The sequence below is a fragment of the Buteo buteo genome, chromosome 11 (genome assembly GCF_964188355.1).
Source record: "Buteo buteo chromosome 11, bButBut1.hap1.1, whole genome shotgun sequence".
Lineage (NCBI taxonomy): Eukaryota > Metazoa > Chordata > Aves > Accipitriformes > Accipitridae > Buteo > Buteo buteo.
In genome coordinates this window covers 34,037,889-34,048,746 of record NC_134181.1, presented here as the reverse complement: position 1 = coordinate 34,048,746, position 10,858 = coordinate 34,037,889, and the positions used below count along the sequence as shown (strand labels likewise).

The window sequence follows — 10,858 nt, the reverse complement described above, 5'->3', positions numbered from 1 at the left end:
CACTGGGCAGCACAGGGACTGGTGCATGTCTCCTGGTGCCTCTTCTCCCTCATCTTCCTCCTCCTTATATCACCTGTTGAGGTACATGAGCCTTTCAGGTGGTCAGTGCTCTAGCAAATGCAATGCAGGTGTCAGTATGGTAGTGTATAAGGGGAAAGGTTGGTTGTGCTCATCCTTTCGTGGGGGCTTTTTCAGAGAAAATTTGAGGTAAGAAGGCCCGAGGTTTCATTTGCTTTCATTTGAGTCAGTGCTATCTTTGTACAGAAGTAAATTGTTGTTGCAACTTCTGTAACGGTGTAACACACCAGTGAGTATATGCGTGCAGAGTTAATACCAAAGCACTTGGAAATTGGCCAACTGTAAGATAATTGAGCAGTTATGCTTAGTTTGATATTTCTTTGTGGTGTTGGGAAAATTGGATAGGAACGAGAATGTTGAACCCGGCAATTAATAAGGCAAAGTTGTCCATAAAGGCAAACCAAGAAAGTAAAAATCTTAGCATAGGGAAAACGTTAAATGGCTGTTCTTAAAAAGATCTGTACAACCAAAATGCTCAGGTTATTTCTAAGTGCTGGTATCTCTGCTGCTTCTCACAATAGTGCCATACTGCCTGTGGAAAAAGTACTGAATCTGAACATAAATGAACTCAATAGAAGGAACTAGAGCTGTTTCAAAAATTAATCTGTCTTTATTCTGCTTCTATTTGCTCTGTAGTGTAACATGCAGAACAGACGTTTCTAGGCAATGGAGGATTTGTTTAGCATAGCGCTGTGTGAGTTTTGATGAATACAAGCCTGATAAATAAAATTTGGAAGACAAAGGGAAATGAGGGGACTGATGCCTATGAGGAGGGATGGTTTTTCTATATAAAAATGATATTATTTAAAAAAAACCCACACCCTTTCAGACAGTTGTGCTTAATGTAGTTTTGAGAGAACAGTTTGAATGTGGGTTTTGGTTTGGTTTGGGTTTTTTTTTTTTGTGGCGGGGGGGTGAATAGAGGTTTAAAGACTTGGGTTACTCAATGTTAAATTTGATTTGATGCGTTCATGTGGCTTGTATGCAACTTCTGAAAATAACCATGGCATTTTTCCTCATACTGCAGTCAGTGGGTCAGCCTTTGCACCTGTGAATCAGCTCAGTCTTTTCTGTCATGTACAGTAATTGGCTGCTCAGTTATGTAGTGCCATTTGCAGCCTCTTTTAGCTGCCTCTGTCAAACATGCCAAGTCCTTCTGCCAGTAGTAAAGCACTTATAAATGAGCATTTTGGAATAAAAAGAGCATTTTATAAGCACTTGTAGCTAGATTCTGAAGAACAAAAGTACTTCTGGAAGCGAAATATATAGAAATGGTAAGTAATTAAAAATGATTGTGTTTCTGTAATATAAAGAATGGTTACTTTTATTGGCTGCATTTTAATCCATTTTACTGCAAAAGGGGGAAAGAAGGATTTTGATGTTCAAGAGTAAATAGTTCTTGAAAATGGCTAAGTTATGATACAAATAGCTAACAATATATAGCAGACTTTGTGGGTTCAGAAGAAAACAAGGATTATTTTACATACAAAATTTTATTTCCTATATCCATACGTTAGACAGAACATGAGACTAATGGGTCAGCACATGCCAGTTACTGTCAATTGACAGTAAATTGAGCTGGACAACATTAAACTAAAACAGAGTGCAACTCAGTTTAGAGAATATGTCAGAATGAATATGGACTTGACAGAGGTGCTGTTTATGTAACAACTCAACTTGTAGTCCTTTTATGTAATCTTACAGAAAATGTAACTTCAATACATATTTGATAAGGTTCTTTGGTGGTATTGCACAGAACTCTTAACTTTCTGTAGTTACAAGGTTTTTACTTTTTAGAGTCTGCTATTCTATAATCTTCATCAACGTTTCTAACATAGGGTAAATCTGTTAAGGGAATTATATCTAAAATTTCTGAAATGAGATGTGGAGGCTTGTAGGTGAGAAGGCATGCAAGAATTAGTGTGTGTATAATAATATCGACAGCTTGTTGTAAAGGAATTTTTGGCTTCTTTTTTAAGCTTCCTCCTTTCCTGAATTGTGACATGAGCCTATGGTGAACATCTATATATCATAGAATCAGAGAATTACTCAGGTTGGAAGTGATCTCTGCAGGTCATCTTGTGCAACCTCCTGCTGAAAGCAGTGTCACTGGTGGGATCAGACTAGATTCTCATACTCTTCTACATCAGAGACTGAAACACCATTGACTTTGATTAACTGAATCTTTTAAATATAAGCATGAATTTATTTTTTAAAAAAAACCTAACTTTTTCTGTCATGATTGTTCATATAGTAGAACAGTATCTCTTGATATTCTATGGATTAAGGAATTATTTTTCTATAGGAAGTCCATCAAACAAAATAATATTTTGCTAGTCTAAAAATTCCTAATAAGAGAACCTGGCCTTGAGAAGAATTTATTTCCTTGGCCTGTTTTTGGAACAAAGTTGTGTTAACTGGAGGATATAAATGGTTATGTTGAAGGGCATACTCTAGACTAAATGTGAAATACATGAGCTTTAGACAAGGGGCAGGGGGTGACTGGCTATGGCATTTCACAACAAAGATAACCAGACAGTAGTTTCTTCATACTACTGGAAATATATCTTTGTCCAGCCAGATATTGCTAAGTCGAAGTGATGGAATTGCAATTATTTGAAAGCCTGTTCAAGGCTTTACTTGGCTCCCATTTGTAGGTCACTGTAGAATCACTCTTAAAGAGCTATTACAGAGCTGTTCTGCTTCCATGTAGAATTAAAGATTAAGTCATGGTTTGTCCAAGCCACTGAAATGACTTGTCCAAGATCACGCAGGATCTGTGTGGCAGAGCACGCTGTTTGTACTCGGGTGCCCATTTCAGCTTACAAGACTGTCTTTGCCTTTGGTGTGTGTGCATGAAAGAATGGTAAAAGAAATACTCCTAGGAAACTGCTAAAAATTCATGCTGTTTACTGTTACTGTCAAAAATTTTAAATGAGATTTATGTTTTGCCATCTTCCTAGACAGTAAAACTTTGTAAACTTTTTATTTGAAAGAGGCATCTGTATTTTGAGATTATTTTAGCCAGAGGAAGGAAAATTACCTGTAAGATTTTGTAAGATCTGTAACTCTGCTACAGCTGTGATTTTTTTTTTTTAATTTATTTTTTTTCTCTCCCCCCCCCCCCCCCCCCCCCCCCCCCCCGAACTATCTGGCAATGTTGGATTGTCTAGTTCTTACCTAGAGCATGGTTAAGTAGTGGATATCCAAATTGGTGAAGACAGCTTTAAAATATCAGGTTTCAAAGTGCTTTACAGAAATTCACAACTCTATCATGGAAAACATTGCTTGCACTTTATAAATGTGGGAAATGACTCAGGGAAGAAAGTTGAACTGAAAGAACTAGTAGTGACACTTCAATTTTCTGCATGTTTTGTTCTTTCAATATTAAAACTTTGAACCATGTGTACCCCTTTGCAGTCATGAGTTACATCCACCGCTGTAAACAAGGTCTAAATTTGGTTCCTCGTTAAAAGTGACAAAGGTTTCCCACAGAAGAGAAACTGCCATTGCAACCTTGCACTCCAGCATCTGAAGTAGCTTGGGAGTAAGAGGTGCCCTGTCCTGTGGGAACATAGAAATACAGGAAGGAGTTTTTTCTCTCATTAGTTGTAATCCTCCATCAATGATGCATTCAAAAGTGACAAAACCTCTTACTATTAGTCCCATTCATTCAGTGGTCTGGAAGAATGCTAGTTCACTTCGTAGGTCATCTACTGAACAATTTTATGTGATTGGTTTAATCAGCGTTTCTCTCTGCAGAGCTTTTCACGAGGGTTTTCCAGTATTACGCTTCACACACACCTCCAGGAATTTGGCCACAATGTAGATGCTGTGCATTGGCTAGAACGTTGGTTGACTTGGCAGGTTGAGTTGTGTTCTGTCACCGTTCCAAAACAGCAGGCTGCTGGTCATGAAAGGTGCTATCTTTTAAAAGTATGACTAAACCCCATTTTGTTTGCTATTTATCAATAGGTTTTATATTGGGAAAGTGGAAAGCAAATCCTTTGCTGGCTATGGGGTGGACAAAACCATTTCATTTAGAGCTCCCTCACAACCTTGTATATTTAATGCTGTAAATTTCAGCTGGATAGAAGTGCTCTCAGAAAACACAATTAATTCCGATTTTATTCTTCCAGGCGGTTCCCTGGGACTTCTGATTTAAGCACAGCTAGCAATCTGGACCCGAGTCTAAGGAAAAGATCTGATACCTGGACTGTATTTAGTGTGAGCAATTAAACTACAGTACCCTCTGCAAAATCAGCTTGAAGCTCAAAAAAAAAAAATTGCATTCCCAACAGGTGCCTTGACAGAAGCAGGTCTCTTGCCTCATTGCTCTGACTTATCCGAGAGCTTTATGTTAAAGGCTAAACTTTCGATAAGCAGGGGAGTAGTTTGGAGAATGGTACGCTTGAAACTGTGTTGAGTACTACAGCGGGCCTGCCTGCGTTGATGCCTGCTGTGCATCTTATTTTTCTAACTACTTTTTTCCCTCAAGTGACACAGGCAACAGCACAGGTACATCACTGAAACATCCCTGCTGCAGCCATGTGGGGGAATGGTCAGTTGACAGATCTTGCAGATCTGCATCGGTGAGAAAATTTGGAAGTTTTGAGGGAGAGGAGTTTAAACCTAAGGAGAAAATGCTGTATCTTCTACATTTACAGCAAATACCGTGAGACCTTTGACATCTGCTGAAGCAAGACATGACCTTACTACTGTAGTCATTTTATTTAAACAAACAAAAAACAACAAGCACAAAAAAACCCAGACCTTTGTACAAGGGTTGTTTTGGGGGTTTGGGTTTGGGTTTTTTGTGGGTTTTTTTCATTAATTCTGAATGAAAAGCTTAGTCACTGAAAAATGCATGGGAAAGGTCAAGAAGAAATGGATACAAACCAATAAAGGCAGTATTAGCATTGATGATTTTTTTTTTTAATTAAGTTTTCTAATGTAAGCTACCTAGGTCAGATCTTCAAAAAATGAGCAAATTAAGTCATCTACATAGGTGTGGGATGCAAGGAAACATTTTCAAGATTTAAATCCATATATACTGGATAATTCTGCTTAGCTCATTTTGTAATGGACTAATGCCTCCTATTGGCATGGAAATGAATTGCGCTGCTTATGTTTAAAACGAACAATTTGCACACAGGTGACTAAAATTCAGAACAATTTGAATTCAGTATTGGTTTGTTATATGTGCCTCTTTATTGGTGGTAGTCTGACTTGCTTAGAAATTTATTGTTGCTGTAAATCTAAGCGAGGCATTCAAGTTTTGTGATTAGATAAATACAAGGGGTGGGGGGAGAGATTGGTTGTCTTGGTGTATTACATTTCAAGCTGTGAAGTACTGACAGCTGAGGGTACCACATGAAGATGCATCTGCAGGTAGACAGCTTTGGTTGAAGTAGCTTTACTTCCCAAACAAGGAAGGCCGTGGGCAGTTAGCAGTCAAGTCCTCTTGTTTGAACTGTAATAGCATTACATGTTTAGTTGTAAACCATAATCATTAGAATATGGTTTAACAAAGACTAGTAAGTTCACAATGTTGATGTCTTATGCATTCACTACAGGAGTACCGTAGTCTCTCGTTAGGTGGTCGATAGTGTGATAAAGTGGGAAAGGAAGAGAACTGGAAGAAAGGAAGAGAACTGGAAATTGCTGGCAAACAATGAAGGTTTACCAGCCTCCCATGGTGAGGGACTCGTGCAGGGGGACTGTTCTGTCCGGAACACGCCACCGTGTGGAAACTGCTTGTAAATGCTGACACGGCAGAAAAAGTGGCTAGTGGAGAAGAATGCTTCATTGGATTTGTGTCTATATTTTCCATGTAACCTAATTAGCAGTACTCAGCTTCTGACAGTGATTGAAAGACTGGTGAAAGAAGTGAGATTCCTTGCCCCTCTACTATTTGCTTTTTTTCCCTAAAAAAAAAATAAACTACCAATTACTCTAGGGCTTGGAAATCAATTTCTGGGATGCATTTTTTCTGGTCTTTTTGATGGTGATTGATTTATGCTTAGCAACATCTTTAGCATAGCCTTCTGAATTTTGCAATAATACAATCTATTTAATCCTTATTACTTCAATCTTGACACAGCACAGCATCGTATCGGGGCACATATCAGTCTAGTCATGCACATTTACCTAACATTAGCTCTCTGGCCTCAAGTAATGTCTATATAATGTCCTTTAACTTAAATAACTTAAGTAACTCAAGGTTGCCTCTTTGAAGAGGAACTTAAAACTTGCTTCATTCTTCTAACACCAGCATATGAGTTGATTTAAAAAAAAAAAAAAAGTATGCTCTCTGCAAAATGTGTCTCAATTCTCCCTAGGCTTTGCAGTTGCTGCTGATCTCCCTTTTCAAAATTTCAGTAATCACTTTTGTGAAAATTAATTCTCTTTTTTCAGTTTCAAATGTTGCTGATTTGTCTACTGTGCCTTTTCTATCTAATGGATTGGATGACTGCTAACTTGCTCTGCAGACTTACCATTTTCCTCTTGCTACTTAATTTCTTTAATGGACTTTTGGCAAAGGCCTTTTAAAATACTGTGACTTGTAAGCATCAGCCTTCTGCAGTGCTACAGATTGACTTGCGACCTGACCGGGAAAATATTTGCCACTTTTTCATGCCATTGCTTTAATTACTGGCAGTACTCACTTCTGTTGAAAAAAGATACTCACTTTTCTAAATGCGGGCTTCCTTAGCTATTGAGCCATCTAATTGCAGGTCTCAGGTTTTCTACCCATTTCTTCTCTTGGTCTTTGGCTTTCCCTTTGTTTAGGCTGTTGCTTTTAGAGGCATAGTCTCTTCTATTATTGAATCTACCTCATGGTATTTGAAGTGGAAAAAAAAATGGCATTATGTGTGTTTAGTTAAGGACGGTCATCCATGTTATAGACTAATCTTGGTTCTATCCACACTGCTGTCAACCATCTTTAAATGGATAAATATAGCTGCTAGCGCATGAATCTAACTGCATCAGAAACCAACCTGAAGAAAAAAAATACACACATTAAAAAAACCCACGCTTTTAACCTTCTGAAAATTTGCAAAAGACATTTCAAAACATCCCAGGTTTAAATCAGTTCATACAGCAAGTACACACTGCATTTCCAGCTCACATGCTTGCTCTGCTTTTGGTTTTCCCTTTTGGCAATTTATTCAGAGTAGAGTTAGTGGATGGAATCTCAGAGGAGAATAAAAGCCAGTGTTTTGAGAACTAATGAAGTAATTATCTAAAGCATTATTTACAATGATTATTTAGAAGATAATGAGACCCTTTAATTATGTTTGTTCTGCATAGCTAGCCTTTCAATAATTCAGGGTATTGCTGTACCATTTCCTCTATATTTACATTGTAGATTTTTGTTTAGAAGAATGTCACAGCTGTCTGTAATGCACAAATATGGGCCCTCATTCTGGGTATCATTTGTCACATAAGAATCACCTGCTCACTTTGGTTGGAGTAGGAGGCTTTTAGGTTCAGGCTTCTTCAAAGTGATGTGAAACAAAATTAATTATGGGTGAAATAAAGCTGAGCCTATTAAAGGCAGTTATGGCTTTATAGGAGCACTTCTATAGTATTAACATATAGGAATTGATCCAATAATGTTTCTGTTAGCATTTATCTTATTGGAGGTGAAGTTTAATTCGCAGTTTATTTTCATTTTGGGACTCATGATAATTTTGTTTCAAATGTAAGGTTTTTTTGGTTCTTTTTTTTTAAAGAGCCTTACTCATTTGTGTGTAAGAATTGCATAGCATCATTAGCATTTTAGTAGCTAATAAAAATTTCACCAGTGTTTTCCTACTCATCTGTGAACTTGCTGCTAAAATAGACAATTCTTCTTAAGCACATCATTAGCAATGCTGAAATAGTATATAGTCCTTGAGGACATGCATTTTTTTTGTCACAGTCTAGATCTTCATTTGGTACACCAATGAAGCATTGCTTCACTGACTGCAGTGATGCTAATCCAGGTTACAATGGCTGACAATGTAGTCCTTGGTGATTAGAAACCAATAAGAAAAACCTTAATCTCAGGGAGCGCCTAAAGGCTTGGAGTTTCTGTACCAGTATGGCTGGCCGTTTATTCAGAATCAACTCCTATAGGCATCTTTCCACTGACTTCAAGAGATGCTGCAAATGGTGGCTGATCTCCCACCTACCTTCTGTTTCTTTGAGGCAAGTAGACAGCATGAGGAGGAGTATATTTTAATTTTACTAGAGTATATTTAAAATACATAACATGGGACCATTCTAGAATATGGTAGAAGTTAAAAGTTCAAAAGGCTTAGTAAGCACTATAGTCTTGGGTTTCACATGGTTGCTGTGAAATAAAATCTAAAAATAATGCATTTAAATAGTGGGGAAGACTACAAGTATTTATGAATAAAGAGACAGCTAAGTGAGCTTCTGAAATACCTGTATATGTACAAATGAGCTGCTTCAATCTAGTTTCTGTGCAGGATTTCTTGTCTGCTGAAGGAGGGACTTCTACAGCCTCTGTTATTGAAATTCACAGCAGTACTCTTGTTAGCTTCAAAGGTACTTGGTTCAGGCCTACATGTGAAGTAGACTTAAACCTGTGATTCCTGAGATGAATAATTTGTGCATTAATCTATTGTGCCCGTAAGTGCAATTCTAATTTAAATCTGCTAATTCTGCCCAAATATTTTCCTTCTGTTAACCACAGAAAGCACATCATTTGCCCTTCTGAAGTGTGTAATACAAGTACAGACTGCAGATGAATGCCAGTAAGGGTATCATTAAACAAGCAATACAGGCATTAATGAACTTGCATCTTCAGTATGAATCTTTTAATTTGTATCCTGTAGACACCAGCTTTTCAGTCCCAGCTGGGCAACCCAGAATACATTAGATAGAAGGCTCTGTGTGGTGCTCGGTAGGAGCAGTCACGCTTCTGATTGCTTTCTCTCTTCAACTGAGGCAGGAAGCTTAGATTGAATTCCTCTGTACAAATGTTGCAAGAATAACTTCTCCTAATGTGGGTTTTAGCTGTTACTTAAATAAGGGTCATAACTGGACATACATGGCTCAGTGGCTTGGTGCCTGACCCGTGATTTTAGATAAGGGAAGTGATTTTTCTTTTCGAACTGAATCATTGATTCTGTACTGAATTGCTGGAACACATATCCATTATTATTTCTTCCCAGGAAAGAGACCTTGTTTCTTTCTTCTTTTCCAACTTTCAGTTTTCCCATGCACTTTCCATTTTATTTTTGGATATGTTTTCACAGTAAAAGAATACTGAATTTCAAAACTCAATGGGTTTTTTATGTTTTGCATGTAGTCTTCAGATATCCTTTCAATCGCTTTTGGATGGATTTTTAAATAGTCTTTTGCAAAATGCTGTTGAAGCTAAGCAGTCTGTGAATTCACTGCAGTGAAAGCCAGATACTAGCTTCTCAGCATATAAATGTATCTCAGCTGATTGGGGGATGTGTATTGTACTCTTTTTCACTCTTGAGCTCTTTTCTTCAGCGAGGAGAAACATGATGCTCTGTCTGTACAGAGATTTCTCCTGAAATCTGTTCTAGGCTTTTTCATCTCAAATTGAGTCACTGTGCCTGCAGTTCAGAACAAAACAGAAAGGTAGGTGGAAAGCACCATCTCCTTTTGAGGGCAAAACTTGTAGCCACCAGACTACCCCATTCTGAAACAGTTTGAAATATCAAGTGTATGTTTTCAGTAGAAATTTACCTTTAACTTTTAAATATGGTTAAAGAAAACCCCAGAAAATGTTGCTATGTGTTGATGCACGGCATTTTGTTTCACCTGATATGGATATTTTAGATTGCTGACCTAAAAGAATGTTATTTACCTCTGTCCCAATTCTGGATGGGCCAAAAATTACTTCCTTTCTAAAACTACTGAAACTGTAAGGTTCACTCTATCTCTGACTGTGCTTTTAATTGGCACATACTGCCTTGTATGGACATTATACTCAGCTGTTAAAAATACCAAAGTAAGAACAATCTATTGATCTGGATATAAAACACTTCACCGTTGCCATTGGGTGGAGAATCTCTGAGTGCTGACAGGAACCTACTTGCTCCCCAAAAGGAAAGGCACAGTGCTGCTGCTTTTAAGGAGTTTGACTTACTGTCTCACAATACCTACCAAACATCTGGGAGGCTGTCTTACTAAAAGCACTAGTTTCCAAGGTTCAAAAGCACTTTGCTCATCTGCAATAAAAGTCCTTGGAGGAAAAGGGAAGCTTTGAGCCATGCTTATTTCTCCTGTGACTAAATATCTTGGTTGTCTTTTGAAAATCCCTGGGAGGAGGAAGGGAAAGGCCATTTCCTTTACAGGCATGTCAGAATACCGACCCAGAATCTCAACAGCTTGAATTCAAGATGCAAGACAGGCCATGAATGTTTTGGAAGGGAAGGAGGAAACAAAGGCATTTAGAAAGGAAAGAAGCAATGTCCAAGCAATATGTCTGTTACCTTGAAGCTGTAACTAATGAAACTTTTAATAAAGGCAGAAGTCCTGTAAACCAATTTAGGCTTCTCTCTAGAGAGTTTAAATGCTCTCAAGCCACTTTTCTGTCTATTACAGAAGAAGGCTATCAGTCACATTCTGGATCATGGCTATTCTGTACTGGATTCCCCCAAGGCAAATCAATCATTTTCAAAAGTGGATAAGCCCTTGACTAAAGAACAAGAGGAAGACAAAGTGGTGAGTAACCATTTCCCATCCAAGACATGCCAGAATTTGTCTGAAGACTTGCCTGTTTTTTTTT

At 37.9% G+C, this 10,858-nt stretch overlaps 1 protein-coding gene across 1 annotated transcript in view; it reads left to right on the top strand.

The window, feature by feature from the left end:
- Window positions 1–1,223: 1,223 nt before the first annotated feature.
- The window catches only part of RIMBP2 (RIMS binding protein 2), a 175,092-nt gene continuing 165,457 nt past the window's right edge, over window positions 1,224–10,858 (top strand). Inside the window, exons 1-2 of the mRNA XM_075041450.1 lie at window positions 1,224–1,352; window positions 10,675–10,794. Coding sequence (XP_074897551.1) covers window positions 1,350–1,352; window positions 10,675–10,794 — 123 coding nt within the window. The 5' untranslated portion in view covers window positions 1,224–1,349. The remainder of the gene's footprint in view (window positions 1,353–10,674; window positions 10,795–10,858) is intronic.